General features: G+C 38.0%; 1 protein-coding gene across 3 annotated transcripts in view; it reads right to left on the bottom strand.

Moving 5' to 3' along the window:
* RUNX1T1 (RUNX1 partner transcriptional co-repressor 1) overlaps window positions 1-19833 on the bottom strand; it is a 112426-nt gene that overhangs the window by 82054 nt on the left and 10539 nt on the right. Inside the window, exon 2 of one of the 3 annotated variants that reach the window (XM_008502432.2) lies at window positions 10300-10472. The exons of the other annotated variants lie outside the window; for them this stretch is intronic. Within the exon in view, the coding sequence (XP_008500654.1) occupies window positions 10300-10387 (88 nt within the window). The 5' untranslated portion in view covers window positions 10388-10472. The remainder of the gene's footprint in view (window positions 1-10299; window positions 10473-19833) is intronic. 3 annotated transcript variants of the gene reach the window in all.

Genomic DNA, 19833 nt, shown 5'->3' on the forward strand with positions numbered 1-19833 from the left:
ATGGAATTAAAATATTCCAAAAAGATATGTGCTTATCTGTTAACAGTAGCTCTTAATGCATGCAACACAAAACATTTGCCAGATAACACTAAACATTTCCCTAAGCATTTCCCTATTGGCAAGGCTCTCTGGACTTCTGGAAAAAAGAACCCTTAAAACAAACACAGCTCCATGAAATGCAGACTGATTGAGAGTACCTACAGAAATAGCTGAAAGCTTGAGCCACCAATCTGGGAAGAAAAAAATTCCTGGCTGTCTAAAAGAAACTTCATAATGTTACCTCTAGTACTGAGATCAGTTCACTGGAGTTGAGAAAGCACTCATCTCTTTTTTTCAGTTAAGAGAGTGTAACAGTGATACTGTTTCAACAGGATAATCAGAAATTAGTCCTCTAAGGAGGACTTCAAATCATCTATTAAGAAAAGGCAACCTTGGTAAGACTGCATATCACTTTTTCATCAAAAAAGAACCAAAAAAATTCATTCTTGTTGAATACTGCCAGAAGTCCTACTGTTTGTTTTAAAAAATGAAAATATACACAAAGACTTTAATAGGAGAATAGCTCCACTGGAAATTAATTTATGCAGAATGGGTAGGTCAACATAGGCTTCAGCTCTTACAGAACACATGCCTTTACAGAGTAAAATACACATTTTATTAACAACACTCCTGTGGACAATATCCCAGATATGTAACTAGTTTCATCTCTGTTTCTTTCACATGATCTGGACTAAACAAGTTTTGCCTTGTATTTTTTATTAAATACAGTTTTTTCTGTGTGGGTAAAATAAGTAAGAATTGACAGTTTCTATCATAATTTGGATTCAAAGGAAATTACCACACCATCTGAGCATAGACATCACTGATGCACTTTACAAAATTTTATATATTATTTCTCAAAGGACACAAAAAAATACCAAATAAGTCATTTCACTGACAGAAGAAAGAACACATTCTCTGTGACCTGGAGAAGGCTGGATGAGAATATCTGCTCCTGCTGAACTAAGGTCATACTTTAAGATCTAAAAAGAAAGTTCTGGGGGAAGAGAAGGAGGGGAAAAAAAAAGGTTTCAAGCTATCAGTTGCTTTTTGACTTGAAGCTCATTTGCTGGTTTAACATGGTAGGGAAACTCCTCCTGCTGTAGTACATTAACCCCAGTTTTGACCTCTAATCGATGTCTTTTCAATGCATAGGATTTTCATAATAAAGATAATGTGAGAGCATATTTGTGTGAAAGTGTATCTACCGCTAGCCATAAATTCAAGCCTTGCATTTTTCTTTGTAACATGTCAATATTTGTGACACTAACTAAACATATTTTATTCATTTGACAAGGACTGTTACATTATATTGAAAACTTTTGTTTCAATGTCACCACCTCCCCGTTTTGACTGATGGCGAGTTAGTTTTGTTAAAACGCAAGGGGTGATAGCGTATGCTCCACTGAACTTTCCCTCCTCTCAGCACCAGAGACAAAAACCTGCAGCTCTGCTCTGTGCTGGCAGCCATCTGGCCAGCTTTCTCTCAATGCCTGCCCCACACCACACTGCAGGCAAAATTTCAGGGCTCTAGAGCTCTGTGGAGCTATTCATGACATACCAATTTCACATTTTCTGCTTGTACGCTTGCAACAATAAATGCTAATGAGGACTATGAATGACATTTTTAAAGACAATAAAAAGGTCTCCAAATCCCTTGCATATGGAGACACTATTTTCTAAACTTCACCTTCTGTTAGGGAGCCATTACACTCTAAAGGAAAAAAATAACCTAAGGAGAACAATGAGATGATCAAAGCATAACCGAGTCCTTACGAATTCCAAAGAAAACAATGTTGGCAAAGCTAGCTTAATGACAGACAGATTTTATGCCAGTGTACAGCAATAACACTTCAGCACAGGAACTCCCTTTTTCAATAGGGCTGCTATTTCTCATCAGAGGGGCTCAAGAATTACTATGGGGCAGGAAAGGGAGACACCAAATCCTTGGTTTTGATGATCACACATAACCCCGCAAACCACAGACTTGAACTTTTCATTTACTTATCTCTAATGAGTATTTACTGTACTGACCAAATGTGGCCAAGGGAAATATCTAATTTTGATGTTTTCTGACTTTTTTAATGCAAGTCCTACTCTTGAAAACAAGCAAACAAATATTGCCTTCACTCTTGGTATTGTATTTTATACCTAATTGAAGACATCTTTGCCTGATTAGCAAGGATTAAATACACTTTCAGGAATATCCACCAGGTGGAGCAAATACACAGCAATACAAAACATTTATTTATGCTCATACTGCCATTTTCAACAGAGAAAGATGTTTTATATGGAAATATTCTTACCTCTTGACCTCCCTTCTTCACCCTTTTGTCCTATATTGACCAATTCGAACTTATTTACTTCACTGCTAATGTTACCAAAGCTTTGTTTAAAGGGGCCTTGATACAAAGCTATTGCTGCTGCTGAGATTCAATACAAATTTGCAAACTGCAATAGTCATCAGATATATACGGGAAATTAAAGAATAATATTAGTGTATGCATGGATGTTGTTGAATATATTTGTAAAACAAACTGGGAAGTCTCCAGTCAGATTGCTCTGACCTCCACTGTAATGAATGGGCTGGAACCCAGGCCACTCTGCATGCCTTGTTATGTTTATATACATGGCAGTTCCATTGTACAGCATGTTTGTGTACTATTAATGCCCTTATTTTAGCATGATATCCATCAACTACTGAGTAATTTCAAGAGTGCAGTGAATGAGGACTGTAAATAAATATTTGAGCATCTCTAGGACAGCGAATTATTATTTCCCCACTTAAATCATTTGCTCTTCGGAGCCAGGTGAGAAAGCCACTTCTTCATCAAATATTTTAACTTTCCTTGATCCATGATAAGATCTAATGGCCTAAAGGCAGGGGGCATCATTTTACATTACAAGAACTAAGTCCCCACAGAAAAGTGGTTATGAATGAGTCTTCTCACAGTTATAATAGGACAACCCACCGGCAGACCCTGTAATAGCTGAAACGGCAAAGCAGTATTACCAAGTGAACTGCTCTAATGCAGCTCAGCATCTGGGAAGCACAGCACAATCAGTACACAGACTCATTGAACCCTTAATGACAGAAAAGCATTATCATTTGTGAGTGACAAAGGGAAGGTACTCCTTTTAGTCAAATAAATATTTTTCATTACATTGTTTCCTTACTTACACCTTCCAGAACATTTTCCTTACTTTTCTGTTCAGTCCCCCTCTGTCTTCTCTCTGCCATCATGCCTCACCATCTGTTTTTGAGTCAGGGGCCACCTCCTCACCTTGCTACACACCTCCCTTACCCAATCCACTAGATGACTTGTCTGCTCCTGCTGCCTTGGACTTTCATCCTCTCCTACCTCTGCTACCCCTGAACACTTAGAAGTTCCAGAATCTGAAGCTGTTAGTACTACCTTAAAATATTACCTGCAATAAACATGTAAAAGAAAAATCAACAACCAGAGCTCTAACACTGAGGGGACAAACATTGTGCTAGGTAGGTTTCCACTATAAAATTGAGCCAGAATGGGATCCACCTAATGTGTTGACTTGAGCTTTGTGCTTTTGGTCTGACCCAGGAGAATCTCATCATAGTTAGGGAAACATATAACATCGTTGTTTCTTTAGAAACAGGGAGGAGACTTGAGGAACACAATCCTTTAAATAAAATTTCACTCCATTTAATTGTGTGGTGCTCCACAGGGTGCTTTGTTGTAGCCATTCAGAAGAGAAGCAGGAAAAGAATGCAGAGGTGATTATGCAGTAGAACTCCATACCAAGACCAAATTACACCACTTCCCACTAGAAGAACATCTGCAAAGAGTATCAGCAAATGCTTGGGCACAATGCAAGATGCCAGTTTTAATAAATCCCATCCAGCCTGGAAAGCATCCACAAGAACTTTCCTCTTCACGGAAAAGACTTGTGGAGATGCTCAAGATAAATATTTCTTCAAACAGGGTGCTGATTTAAAACCATTACCTCCTGAGGGATTTTTGAGGTGGCAACCATGGATTGAAGGCTATAATTTCTCTCATTTTCAAAGAGAAGCTCAACATCCAGTGGGTGGAAGGAAAGCCAGTGTGGTTGCTATTGTCCCCACTCATCCATGGAGAACGTTATTTTACTATGTTGCTGTTTGAGGTGGGAAGTGGTTGGCTAGAGGTCATGGACAGTTCATTAGATTATGAACTCTGCAAAAAAAACCCATAAAGGCATGAAAAAAAAAAATGGAAGGAGGGACATGCATGACACTTATGACTTGTAAAGGTTTAACCAACAGCTCTTTCATACAGACACATAATTGCACAAAATAGGGTATGTACAAGCCCTATAGGAACATGACATTGACCACAATACATAAACCACCTTTTTTTTTTTCATTGTGTGGATACACGCAATGTTTATTTAAACTATGGCTTCCTTGTAGTATGACTGGATAAAGACAATTTAAAACTAGATGTCGAAGTAATTCACTTTTATTTAAAGGCATTTTTATACCAGGGTAGCCTAGGGAGTTCCTAATGAAGAAGAGGAACAGATTCTAAAGGTGGAGGATTATGTATATATATAAGAATTTACTAGATCATGATTACTGATCTGAGACACTGGAACAACTCTTTTTTTGTACCATCCCCAGGATATCTTTCCTCAATGAAGGATTTGTAGCATCATTGGTCATAATGACTCATTTGGTCAGATGTGTATGGCCACTAAAGGTTATCTGAATGGTCCCCAAAACTCTTACAGCAATGTTTGCATGCTAGAAGAAAAACATTCCCTTAAATCTCTAGTACAAAATCTTAATGAAGTATTAGAAGGAAAATGTAATTTACTGCTCAAACACTTTCAGTCTCACCTACCAAGTACTCAAAATCATTAACATGTGAAAGACATTAACATGTCTTACTATACTGCAAACATAACTATGAATTGGACTGAAAGCCATCAGCATGAAAAAACCTGAAACCTTAGTTAACTTTCAGCTCTCCCTTCATTCCTACAACCACAACTATGCTTCTTGGACCAGCTTCTTCCCACAACAATAAAAGGCAACAGTCACATGCTACATTCATTTTTGCTGCAAAGCCAGATTAGTTATGCTCCCTCCATCTACTAGTCATGCCTTGTGTTGCTTTTGCCAGTACAGCTATGAATAGCACTCTGCTATAAACCAGAGTATCAAAATCATCCAAATTAGAGTCATAATCTTCACTTACCATTCAAACAAGAAGTCACACTTAAATTCTTCACAAATTTAAAAAATATATCTATTTGAGATCTTTTAAAAAATTAAACATTTAAATGTCTTTCAGCAATGGTCTTTGGTTCTCAATGAACATTTTCCATCTACAGACCAAAACCTCACTGGAGCACAGAGCCCTGCCTCAGGCACCCACACCTTCAGCCTGCTGAACCTCAACAACCAGCAGTTACAGGGAACAAGGACAATCACTGACCCTATCCAAATACTTTAAAATTGAAGACCAAGTTGGACATCTAAGAAAATCACATGAATAATGCTAATGAATACATTGACAGTTGCCACCACTGTTTTAAAGGGCCATGACAGAACAAACACTGGTTTGGTTTTATTCCACAGGATGAATAAAAGTTGCCAAGCATGTTGGAAACTAAAAATTTAAAATGCTAAGTATGATGATTATGTTAATGATTACTACAATAAGGTATCTTTTAAGATATCTCTTTTAAGATATCTTAAAAGTTTTATTTTCATAAGCTTATTTGCTGCACAGCACAGACTCCACCTGAAAAAAACTTGCTCTTCAGATTTTATCTCAGAAAATAAAGATGCCAAGAAGGGGACAGAGCAATAAAAAATGAAAAAGCTACCGATTTAGAAATGAAAGGGTTAACATCTTTTGTTTCAGTCAGTATCATACCAATGCCAGAATTACAAGGGAAAAGACTAAAAAGAGCCAAAAAAAAATTTCTTTTAATTATTATTCTTTAAAAAAAAATAATAAAAACCAGGCCTATCTGTCACAGGGTTGTCCGGACTGGAAGAACCGGCAGGAACCTCAAATTCCTGACCAAACCCTCTTCCACACAATGCCTCCTGAATGGAAGGAACCCAGGCCCGGCAGAGATAGCCTGCTGTCAGGAACCAGCCCTGACGTTTGCGGACAGACGGGGCTGGCCTCGCAGGATGTCAGAGCACCAAACTGCTGTTCGAGATACTGGGTTTTCACACACTCCCAGCCTGGATGTTTTGCTCTTCAGGTAATTAAACAAGGAAACGAGGCTGATGTGTACGAGTCTGACCCCTGCGCCTTGGCTCCGTGGTTCTGCGGATCAGCTTCCGCACCAACCGCCTGGAGCATCAACAGAGCCCTCGACTCCTGCTCCCCACACCAGGTTCCAAAACAAATCCCCCTGGAAATATCCCCTTCTGTCTATTCCTTTGCCCCTCCCAACCACCATTTAAGAAGGACCAAATTCCTTGCTCTGTTCCACACACCTCGCTGCTGCTTTCTCGTGAAAAGAAGGGTGAAAAGAAATAAATGGGTACTCTTGGGTTGCTGCTCTTCTCCGAGCCATGCAATATTTTAAATATCAAAGGGGGGGGAGAGATAGAAGGATGAGTCAAGGGATTCCCCAAATTAATGCTCATCACTCAAAATGAAGAAGACCCTGTATTTCCAATTTGTCCAACTAACTGCCAGACATTCACTTATTTGGAAATAAAATTAGTCTGACACAAGCATTATTGAAGAGTCTTTGTCTTACAAGGGGACATAAATCATAGCAGCAGGCATTAGAAAAACAGACTAGTGCTTTCTGTCTGTTTTTCCACCAATTTAAGAAAAGGGAAAAGGCAGGTGTTACCACCTATGCTTGGTGAAAACCCTATGCAGGCTGCCTCTACGACTGACCTAGTTTCTACGGTCTTTAAAGGCTATTTAAACAAAAAGTGTTGTTTTAAAAAGGTAACACATTCCTACTTCTTTCTGAAAAAAAAACCCACCACAGAATAGAATACTGGCTGAAAAGAGAAGAGCCCAGAAGAAAGAGGAGTACAAAAGCATGCCTGCTTGTCTGTGTTCAACACAAAGAACATTAAATGAAAACAACTGGCATGCCGCCAAATTCCTATACAGGCAAAGAGATTCAAATAAATTGATTTCACGCATCACACTGACCTGGGATCAGTGAGCAGTGGTACAATACACTTGCTGCTCCATGTGGGGCAAAGCCCATTAACGTTATCAGAGCCACAGTACATTACTAAGGGGAGGGGGGGGAGGGAGGAAAGGTGGAGGGGGCAAGGAGGGGGAGAACCCAAACCCTAGGAAAAAAAAAAATTGCTTTGAAAAAGGAGCTTCAGCTTTCAGCTGGATTACTTAGTTTCAGTTTACTAATAAATATATCATATTGTGAGAGCTCAGAGTCCTTTCATTTTAAAGGTTTCAAAGATTGTATTTTCAGATTAAAATAAATACTAATGTCACACACAAACACTCCCCTTAGATTCTACTTTTAACATAGTTTCTCTCAAGCTCAAGTTTTTCAAAAATTTAGTTCTCTCTACATTTCCTCCCTTTCCATGAACCAGCATTTTACACAGATTATGGGTTATTTTCTTTGTACTTCAAAAGCTGGATTCGTGCCCATGATACTCTTAATGTCTCAGAAAGTAAACTGGAGAAACCAGCCACTGCTCTCAACTGCTCCAGATCAACCTGACCTGGAGAGGAAAATGCTCAATTTGTGAGACAGCAATGAGTAGGGCTCTGGCTTCCCCCCCTTTGCAGAGTCACTAGCCCATCACAGGGCATTTTCTCCAACCCTGCATATTTCAAATTTCACTTTCTAAAGTCGTGTGAAGTAACCCATGTGTGCCTTGGAGTCTCTTCTTGCCATCCTGGTTTTGTTTTTCATTAAGATCTCTCACACTCCAATCAAGAGCAACACCAGCAAGGCACAGGTATGGAGCACATGAACAGACAAAAATCTGATTGTGAGCTATGTAATGACAATTTGCTGTCTATACTACACTTGCTTCCTTTTACATCTGTTATATGTGAGAAGGGGGTGGTTATTATTCCACTTGTACTGTTCAAGATACATAGGTAAGCAAACAATTGTTGAGAAGAAAAAACCCTAGAAGAGACTACTGCAATAGCAAAAGATGGATGAGGATGCACAAAAGGGTTCACAAAAGCACAGGCAGGTAGCCTAAAGCTACAGCAGGCCACCGCTTCAAGGAGGCAATAAACTCAAACACCTTTTATTTTGCCTTTTATTCCATTTTGGTTTCAAAGAGTAAGTCAGATCTTCTTAGGCACAGCAAAGTTCATTTTAACTTAAGTTATAAAAACATCAGCCTCATCTCTAATAACTCGTCATTGAACTTGCGATACATCAAGATGTAGATACCTTACCCAGTCACATAAATGTCACCTCATTTCAAGTAAATGTCAAAATGGGAATGCCCAAAGATCTAACAATCACAAACCACCACTGACCATTCTCATATAGAGAGTTACAAACCAGTTTTGGATCATCTTCATGACCAAGGAGAAAGCTATAGAACATCATTAACCCTGTAAACTGTGTCATAGAGAGGATGTGTTTGTTTTGGTATAAGGCTACACTGATAGAACTGCAAAAGAAAGGGAATAATTTCATACACAGCAACTTCACAATGGCAGAGCCCTGCCTGCACCCGGATGATACAGGCAGCCAGACCTGCTTGATGGTTAACAAGACATGAAACGTGCCATTTCCTCCCATTTATGAATATTTCAGTAGTACAACCAGATCATTTGAACTTTATACAGATGAACTTCAGTCATATTAATTCCCTCTTTCTAAAGAAAATAATGCTAGCAAACATGCCTCTCTTCTATGTTGCAAGAAATTTCCATTATCTTGCACGTGCTCTGACAGCATTAAACCACAATAAGCTGCCCATTAATATGCCAGCACTGCATGTTTCAGGCATGAAATCTTTACTTTTACATTTACTCGGTCTTAAAATCCTTTCTGGAGACTCATATAGCCAAAGAAACCAACTAACAACCACCCGTAAGGGGTATGCATTTGCACCCTAAAAGATAGACTGTAGCTCAGAAAAAAAAATAATTAGTCAGAAGCTATACACTGCTAAATTAGCAAAATGAAAATGCAAGAAGAAAACTTGCTAAGATTATTAATACTTTTCCAATACTGCCTGTGCACAGGAAGGTCCTAAAGAAGTATTTACCTGATTTAAACTGCGCTAGAAACTCAAATTAGACTGCAAATTATTTTTCAATAGGATTTAACTTTTAAAAAGTATGTTCACACTGGTGTGCAAGACCTCAGCCCTGGCCCCTTGCAATAACTTCCAGCCTCTTGCTGGTTCTTCCAGCTGTGCTCCATCTCCTCTCCACACCCCAAGTCAGAGCACTGCAGGCTACAGTGTCTTGAGCAGGGAGATGAGTGATATGATCAAAGGTTAGTTGCCTTTGAAAATAAGTACTCGGACACTTAGTTTTATTTTGGTATCATTCTCTATCAAAGTTATGTCATAGGCAAAATGGTCCAACACTAAGAAGAAAATATCTGAGTGTTGGAAAGCGCTTAAGATTAGTTTAGTAGTTTCTTGCCATCTAGACACACCATTTTAGGAGAAAAAATGTAGTTACAGTAAAAACAGGAAAAGCAGTCACAGGTTTATCTAGAAATTTTCTTCTCTCATAGCAAATTTATTTTTCCAGTACAGTAAAAACTTTTGCATTCATGAAGCAGAAATATCCATTCTCAATATCATTGCAATCAAATTTATCACAGATTCCCAATGCAATGAGTTTACCACAAGCTTCCACTAAACTACAAACACAACCATTTTGCCAACACATTTACAATTGTCCCTTTACCTAGTTGTAAATACTGTTCCAATTCACAGTTCAGGAAATGGAACCTTACTATATTCACAGCCTAGTCAAGTAGTATTTACATGCCACATAAAGCGGACCTAAGTCATCAAAACCACCAAAAAACTAAGTTAAAAATTTCACAAGCTAAGGAAGATTTTAGAACAGCCATCAATGTTGGATTTTATTGGTGTTGCTGTACTCTTTCACAGGGACATCAAAACGAAGACAACACCTTCATTGATTTAGGCAGGCTCTTTGGAGGCTAAAGGGAAAGATTCTTTTTTAATTACAGTTTATAAGGTGAGGTACAGTCATTACAAATAACTCTGACAGGTAAGCACATTACAAAATCAAATATTTTTCTTTTCCTTACCTTGGCAAAATTCAAAGTTCCCTTTTTTCCGGCAGTCACCTATCACTAAACTCAGTGCTCTCCAAGTGTTTCTTTTGACAGATATCATTCTCCACCAATCGCTCTGCTAATTTCCTCTTTCCTTTTCTGACTGGGACAGATATAATGTTCACCAGCCCAGAGATCAATCTTTTCTATTGACAATAACAAATGAAAGAAACAGAAAGAAAAAAAAAAGAAAAAGAAAGAAGAAAAAAAAAAAAAAAAAAGAAAAAAAAAAAAAAAAAGAAAGAAAAGAAGAAAAAAAAGAAAAAAGAAAAAAAAAAAAGCACATATCACAGCCAGTTTGAAGCACCACACCCCTTCATTTGCATGATAATAGCAGTCCCTTAAATAAAAAAGGTAAGGCAGAAATGCTATCATTCTAAATCAATTACCCACATTTTCTTAGTTAATATAAGGCAGTACTTTAAAACTGTATTAATTCTTTGACAAAAGCTGTTTCGTAAGTTGCTCTTTTAAAACATTTGGCATATAGAGGGCAACAAACTAAGGGCAGCTTGTACTCTCAACCATGAAAACATCCACTAGCTAGTTCTGTAAAATGCTTGGTTTTAAATACAGTCATATAAAATAAATATTACATACTTTACCTGATTCAATAGATGCTCTAGAGAATCATTAATGAAATGAACATGGTTACTAAAAACAGAGACCTTGCAATTACACATAGCTCTACTAACTTGGAGTTGTAAGTCATAACAGTAAACACATTTAAACAAAGGCTGATTAAAAATCTATTGATATATTTACAAATCATCTTCCCACTTTTGAAAAGACAATTTCCCTCCCACTCCAGCACCTACAAAACCTGTTTATTTGGGTTAGACAAATACTGTGACATTTGTGCAACTCTGTATTACAGCATTGTCAGTTTTTCCAATACATTAATATTCTTTTCAGGGGGTTGTAATTATGTCATAGCAGAAAGATTTTTTTTTTTTAAGCCAGGCACACACGGTTATATACATGCTTCAATCTGCATCCACTGTTCAGGTATCTCAGGACATAAAGTTAAGCATGCATAAGGATCTGGTCATAGCTGCATGCATCTAACCAAGACCCAGCCCCAACCCTCTACTGGACTAGATCTTGCAGCAAAAGTAATGTATTGCCCAAGAGCATTTGCAAAAGATCACATTAGTGTTTGTGCTAGAAATCACAGTCCTTCCTACAAACAAGCACCCTCCTCAAATCAAAATAAACCTTCCCAATTTTAAGTTAAGGCTAGAGAACAAAGGAGTTCACCACGCGAAGTTTTTTCTTCCCTGTGTTCCTGGTCAGATAATTCCCTGCACCCTGACACAAGCCAAAATTCTATTGATTTCAGTGAAAATGAGAGGCATGTAAGGACCGAAGGACTCTACCCAGCATTTGGCAACTGCGACGCTTTCACTATGACACAACTGCCTTTGGTATTTGGAAAATAATCTCCAAAATGTGTTCAGGACTTCCCAACTTGGGTGCAATAACTGCTTTTATAAAACTATTTTTAACTTGCATGAAATTCTCTCCTTGTCACCATGTTCTTATATAGGCAATAAATTTACCTTTCAGTTGTGCCTTACAAAGAATTGTGTATTTTTCAGTTGTCCAGAGTTCTGCATAACACTTTACATTTCCATAAATGCACACAGGTTTCCCTAAACTGTTGTTATTGTCTGGTCTGATTTTTATGGTCATAAACTCATGCCCTTACCACAAATGAAAAGTCCTTCACTGACCAACTGGTCCTAATAATTCTACTGAGATCATTTAAACACTAAGTTTTCTACTGAGTGATGATAGCACAATCTGGGTGAAATACGGATTTACAGTGGAACATTAAATTAACATCATATATTGGATTCAGAATTACACACACCAGCCATCTATAAAGATGTATGCATGTTTTGCTAACCTTTACTAATTTGGCCACTAAAAATAATTATGATCAAATATGTTAAATTATGTAACATAACATATAACCACTCAATATGAGTCTGGTGAATAGCACACTCCTTTTTCATGACTGCCAAAAGATTTTTAAACCTCTTCTTGTGAAAACAAAAGTTCTTACTCAAAAAAAAAGTACCCATCTGTCCTCCACTTTACAATGAAGACATCACTTTAACTTACTGCTCTTCTTTTGTTTCAGCCTCATGTTCTCTTTCACTATATGCCACATTTTCCAAAGTGATGGATGCATTCTGCTATACCCATTCCACGCTAATCGTTGGTTTTAAATTTATTTTTGCCTCCTGAATTGTAAACTGCTGCTGTTGTTCCACTGTACATGCAAAACTGTCTAAAGTCTGAACTTCACCGAGTAGAATGCCTCAAACAATTTGTAGCCTTACAAGTGTTATAAAAAAGGATCAACATGTTGTATTACCATGGAAATTCTGGAAAACATACTTTCCCAAACAAATATTACTTTTTCTCAATGGTATGAAGTAATGAAAACCACATGTGTAAATCTGCGATCCGTGCAGTAGTTCAAGCTGCAGCTAATAGAAAATACAGAGAGTGAACTCTGCCATATAAAGGATTCTTGTTACAGAAATATAATGTGAAAACCAGATGCAGACAGAAAACCTTAATCACAGATGGGAATGTAATCACTGGCATACAGAATACTTTTTTGATCAATCTCAACCATATGAGAAATGTATTTATTTTCTAAGGAATGCAATAACTCGAGAGAGTCTTCTATTTGAATTCAGTTAACCTCATATTCACAGTGCTTTTATCTTATATGTGGAGAGAAGTAGGATATAACCTGAGCCAAGATTTTTAGAAGAGCCATTGGCCCTGGCAAATCATTCGTGTATCAGCTTATCTTTCAAGGAATTAATAGGATGTAAAGACTACAAATAGATCAGCCTCAAAAGAAATCAACCATTATTGCATTTCCTAGTTCCTGCCAGAAATCCCTTCATCACCTAAGCACTTCTTTGGTACATTTTTCCCTTAATATATGGTTCCTCAGAAATAAACTGCTAGGAGCAGCACTGCAAATCAGAACTGGAGTCCTGCACCAAAGACTCTCCCTACTTTATAAAGCCCAAAGAGTCATTGGTTCAAACCAAAGTGTAATTTAGGATTCCTTCTAGCTGCTGGAAGTGCTAGTAAATACCCTACACCCACAGACCACTAGTGTTTTGGGGAGGAAACAAAGGACCACAGCACCTCACAGCTATCCAGGTACATCAAGTGTCTAAAAAGCAATTGCCTTCTACCAACTATCCAGGCATGACCAAGGTAACTTCTTACAGTTTTCATTACTGGTGACATTTCTGCTCAACTTTTAAAAGACAGAAATACTATGGAAGTAGGAAAATCCTCCAGCAAAATATGAGAATTGAATTAAAATCTGAAAATCAGGTTCAGAATTCAGGTCATAGATATGCTACCAACAGGACCTACCTACACTGATACAAAAGGTTTGACATCTTCAAGCAGCCACTCCTACAGGTCATCAGCCAACTCATGTCAGAGTTACATTTGCCTAGATAAATTTTTTACCTGGTGATTGAACTGGACTCCTATGTTAAATTATATAATATATAGTATGTAATATATAACCTTATCTAATATAAAAAGCTTATGCTAGGAAATAAAACTTAAGATGGTTGTTTACCTCCTGATCCCTGCTGCACCCTCCTCTGGAGGTACCCTCTCCACCCAAGGATATCACATCTCTTCACACAACACTGTCTGACTGTCACAGTTCACAACTGAGCTTTTTAAGGTAACCTGAAGTTGGTATTCTTTTTTTAGTAGCAATAATTAACTTAAACTAAAATTATTTGGTAGCTTTTGCATGAGAGGGGTGAGGGTGTGAGAAAGTCTTCTGTTGGACACAGGGAAAATAGATTCTTCCTCTCTTCTAGGGCCTTTAAGTTCCATTTTAGCTTTATTCAGCAAGAGGGCACAGTCTCTTCACTACTTTACCACAGGACCCAAGCCAGGTGTTTATTGGACTAATTCTGCTCAAGTTCCTGTAAATATGCTTCATTAAGTTAATGCCTGTATGCTAGGTAAAATTTTAAGTCAACCACTTGCTTTTCCCCTCCTGTTATCAACATGCCAAACCATCTGTTTAAAATACTTTGATTCTACCACTGCAACAGAAGTTTTTTTAAACCATCTTGTCTCTTCTGCCATTTAACTTTAAATTTCTTAGACTGTGGCACCAATAGATAGAGGAGAAGCCAACATTTAACACTAAAGTAATGTGAGCTGGATATGCTTGTCTTATTTCTCAACAAGCATGCCTAGATTAATAATAAACTTTGGCCAGATATATATTTTAATTTGCATGTTTTTCATATAGCATCATCATCATTTGTGTAGAGTGCTAAAAATGGAGTTAAATCTTCCAGCTGTGAAATAGTTCCACGTGACAAAACAGAGAGAGATCCTGAAAAAATCCTGTTTCATGCCATGTGTGAGTGTGTGTGCCTGTGTCTTTTTTTTTTTTCTCTCTCTCTCATCTAATTTCATCTGCAAGAGACTGTCCCTAGAGGACAGGAGAAGAGAGAACCAATTATATCCAGAGGTTGGTTTCTCCAAAATGAAGGCATCTGTTCCATGCCAACAACTTCCACATGGAAGAAAAACAGAACTTTGAAGGCATCTGTGCTCCTGGTTGACAGTCGCAGATCTTAGGGTCTACTGTAATTGCCCAGCTGCAAACATGATTTTATTGCTGCTGTTGTCAGCTGATCTCCTAGCACTGAAAAGAACAGAGCTTAAAATAGCAAATATCTGGATAAAAATCAGATATTCTTACAAAATACTGACACCTTTTCCCTTCTGAAGGAGGTATTTTTCCTGGAAAATGGGTTTGATTGAAATAAATTGCAAACTGTTTTTAAACTAACATTTTACAAAATACTGTGGTATAAAATGCTATTCTTTAAATAACGCAGAACTCCAAGAATAATGTGATTATTATTTTTTAGTATTTCAGGCTGATATTTTGTAAGAGTGATTCAGAAACTGGTATGATTCACCAGCCCCCTTATTTAAGCAAGTACTCTCAGTAAAACCAAGAGTCCACTAGAGCAGAGCAAAGATGCTATGGCAAATAACTAGTATGATGTTTGTTACTCAGTTCACTTCACCTGCTATGTTGAATGGATATTTTCCCCAAAACACTTCAGAGAAACATTACTGGTGATTCAAAGCCAGGCTTATGGCACTGGGTATAACACTTCCAGAGAGACATTCAGCAATGCTGCAAGCTTTCAATGTTAAAAAATCAAGTATATACTTAACAAGAAGCTCACTCAAAGTAGCAAGACCCTTAACTCATTTTCCAGAGCACAGCACTGAATGCCATTTAGGGATCCAAGACTACTGATGGTGCAGTTGCAACAAAGACAATTAAAACCCAACTGGCCTAGGCAGAAAATGCATTTACAGTCCCTATCCTCCACTCATCACATATAGATGGATGATAGTTTCCAGAAATATTGTGTGCACCCTCTGGGTTTTTGTAGTTTTCTTTATCACTAGATTCGAAGAAAGATGTCATACATTAGGGAAATACTTGAGGCAATTTTTTTAAATAAATTATGTTATTCTGCTAGATCCTAAACACCCTCTGCAGTCATGGGCAGCCAGCCTGACAACCAGGTAGCCACACAGTTTAGGAAGGATTGCAGGTATTTCTGTGCAGCTTTCCTTGCCTGGCACATACTTTAAAATTATTATGAATGCATAAATAAAGTAGTGAAGCTGGAGGGGATACAGTAGGACTGACACTTCCTGACCACTTCTAAATTGCCTCCAGGAAGGACAAAAGTTGGGAGCAGGACTATTAACACAGCCACCTGCTTCCTGTCACCTCCTGGGGAGCAGACACAGCCACTGACAACCTACAATGTCATTGAGGTCCTGCCTATCTTTCTCTTCCCAGAGAAGCTAGAGGAGAATAAAAATAATAGTGGCCAATAATAGCTCTGCAAGAGGAGTAATTTAGGCTTAGACTTTAGCAAAAAAAATATTAAAAATTAAGAAAATTATCATCAAAACCCTCCTGTGAATTTCATGAGAAGAGGATGGGACTGATAGATCTCAGAACCTGGAAGAGAAAATTATTTATTGATTTACTCTTTAAATAGAATTTTAAATAGAATTTAAATAGAATTCTTCAATAGAATTAGGCATATGAATACCATTAAAGAACTGAGCTCTGGTACTTTAGTTCTATGTTTACAAGCTCTGCTAACCCATTGAGTTCCATTAATTTATCATGGCACACACAAAATGCACATAACATTCAGAAACTAAGCTATTCAGTTCAGTATGATGGTTTCCCTGCTCATCTGTAGCACACTTTAATACAGGTGCCAGCATGCTCTTCCACATTGAGTGGTTTGCCAACAAGCTTTAAAAATAATAAATAGTACAGTCATGAACCAATTTTTGCTTAATGGTTCCTAGAACTCTGTGACTTCACTCACTAAAACCCTTTCTATAACATTACCATTAAATACTTTCAACAATAGCACCATTTAAATAAAATTAAAAAATCATCCTGGCACTACCATCCATAGATAGCACACCCACAGGTGCCAATATTCCTAAAATTGTTGGCAGCTTTCTCTGGCACCACTATACTTTTACAGCTCTGGCAACAAACCCCACCTGGACGTCACTGAAAGCACTCTGAAGCACTCTTCCCACCCTTTGCAGCACTATCCTTCTCTCTCCTTTGTTGCATTCTAAGAATCTCATTTTTCTGGCAATAGCCTCACCCTCTCTTCTTGTCAAAGACTGAGCTGATCTAGGGCAGTGTCCTTCTAGAAACTGTCTAATGTATGGATGATTCAATGTTGGGATTAACTTTCCAAGAGGCTTTTGTGAAGGAGCCTTTGCTGCTCAGTTTGTGTGTCCAGTTGCATCCCAGCCTTAGAATTCATTGTATTTCAGTCTAAGTAACACAATGTGACCCAACTAACTGGGAAGCAAAGTACAGGTACAAAACCTTGTACTATGTGATGTTCCATAACAAAGATTGTTCAGCCTTGCGACTACCAGAAAGCACACAGAGATTTATTCATAACATGACAGCATGAAGAGCCAGCATCCTGATCCTTCCATTACAGAAGTAAATTAAATGAAAAACAGAAAACCTGTTATGAAGAACAATTAATTATGGAAAAAGTGGGGATGTTTTGGTGGTTGTACATGGGGCTTTTGCCCAAGCTATTTAAAATGACACCTGGGTCACAATTAAAAGAGGCACTTGTGTGGTTATCATGAGAAATCACAAAATGTACTCAATAGGTCTCCAAATGCAAGGAAGAAATCCCAAATGAAAAATGGCTAATGGTAATGAATAATATTATGCAAATTGTACATTAACTTCCAACAAAGCAGACATACATGAGCCTCCTAGAACTACAAAATCAACTACAGTCTTGCACAATTTGTAATGGTCATGCAACCATTTCCCTGGATGTTTGTCAAAATTCCTGGTTTTTACACACTGTATCAACCTGGCTTTTTAAAAATACTGTTTTACTACATGTCATTGCCCACCACTGTTTGCAGATTAATTCCACTCCACTAGGTGGAGTCTTCTGTCTTTCCAGACAGCAACCTCATTTACAAAAACAACTTATCATTCATGAACTTCACTTATTTTAAGTGCTTCAGCCCACCTGTCTTGACAGACAGAAAAGTGGCAATTAATCAAATGTCTTCTTGAAATGACTGAAGAAATCATTAACTATCCCATGAAGATCCCATGTCAGCATGTTGCAATACGGGATTGTTCAGGAATACAGTTGCTGTACAGTTCTGCAAAACACAGCTGTGCTTTTATGATAGCTGAGTAAAAAAGGGTATCACTTACATAAATCACCATATCACACATGCCAAACAACTACATATAAACAAAACCAAGTTGCTGAACTTCTTTTCAATTATTAGTGTGTATTCAGAAATATTTTGAGTATCTAGGATGCCCTTCCCTTCCAGGCATCCTAAAATGTGTTACAGAAAATGAAAGGGAGCATGAAAGGATTTCTTTCCACATTCACATTTCCATTCACAAGCACTGGAGTTAAAAATTCAGCAATTATTCATCAGGAACAGCAAAACTGCATGCAGCATTTTTTGGCAGAGAGTAAGAAAAACAAAGCACGCCCATGAATTGTGTTCAGAAAATTTAGATAAGAAAATCTGGATACCCTACATCCAGCTATAATCTTTCTTTTGGGGTTGGACTGCACCCCAGCCCCTATGAAAACCACCAAAAAAATCCCATGACCAGAGCAAGAAGACCCTTGGTTTAAAATCTCATCAGAAAGGCTTTCCACTACCAGGCTCTGAGGGAGCATTTGCTCAGTAATATTCGCAAGCAGAAAGCTCCACGTGGGCGCCGAGCACCAACGCGAGGCGAGGGCTCCTCAAGGGTCTGGCACCCCCAGGTCAGCCAAGGAAGGGTCTCCTCAGCGTGGCTTCTGTTGTTGGCAGATATCACAAGCTCTTTAAAGGCTACAGACATTTTGCCCTGATCGGCCCTGTTTTTGGTAAACTCACTTCTCGTACATATGTCTATAACTATGTATACGTCCCACAGAAGGTGAGGTTTAACAGGGTTAGCTTTGTTGGGGAAAAGAAGGTTTGGAGGAAAGGAAACAACTTTCATGTTTAGAAGATTTGAAACTAGTGACTGTCACGGGATGTAAACACTGTTCTGGGGAGGGAGGCTTTTTGTTATGTTTCAGGAGTGCACAGAGTTTTGGATAAAATCTGTATAAATAATCATCCCTCTGTCATTCAACATAAATTTATGCACATGTGTGCACACAATTATGTTTGAGAATACAAACTATAAAGTAGACATGCCACAGACTTCCAGGCAACCTACCACAAGCACGGATCTTGTGCAAAATGCACTCTTTATTTAATTTTCAGTTTATTGAATTTTAATTATTTCTGATCTGTAGATCACTTTGAGGAAAATCCCCCACGGTCAAAAGCTTACAAATCCAATTGGAAAACCAAACAGAAACATCAGCCCTTTCCCGTGCAGACACCTGCCAAAAAAACTGAGTTCCTGGCTACAAGATTAGAATCCAACAGCTAAAATCGACCTTAACATTAAAACCAGGTAATTGTCTATGCCGAAATACAGCTCTCGTTTTATCCCACACATTTACTCATGTTGTGTACAGAGGGCTCTACAGATGTAACAGTGAATTATACTTTCTTCATTTGGATCCTTATTTATAAAATTAACACATACCCTTTTGGTTAGATTTTTTTTTAATACAATTAAAGAGCAATTAAGTTATTTTCCCTGGGGATGCCTCTGATAGAAAATTTGTGGTCTAGCAATGCTGTGCTTTCCAGGTTCATAAAACTCACCTGGGCTAGCAGTTCCACAGCAGCAAATATTGTTGCATATGTGCATTCGAGCATGATTTAACCATTTAATTTACCCAAGGAAAAGTTACTCCAAAAGCCCCATTAACTAAAATGTCTTTGATG

Source organism: Calypte anna, chromosome 2 (assembly GCF_003957555.1).
Source record: "Calypte anna isolate BGI_N300 chromosome 2, bCalAnn1_v1.p, whole genome shotgun sequence".
In the NCBI taxonomy this organism is placed as follows: Eukaryota; Metazoa; Chordata; class Aves; order Apodiformes; family Trochilidae; genus Calypte; species Calypte anna.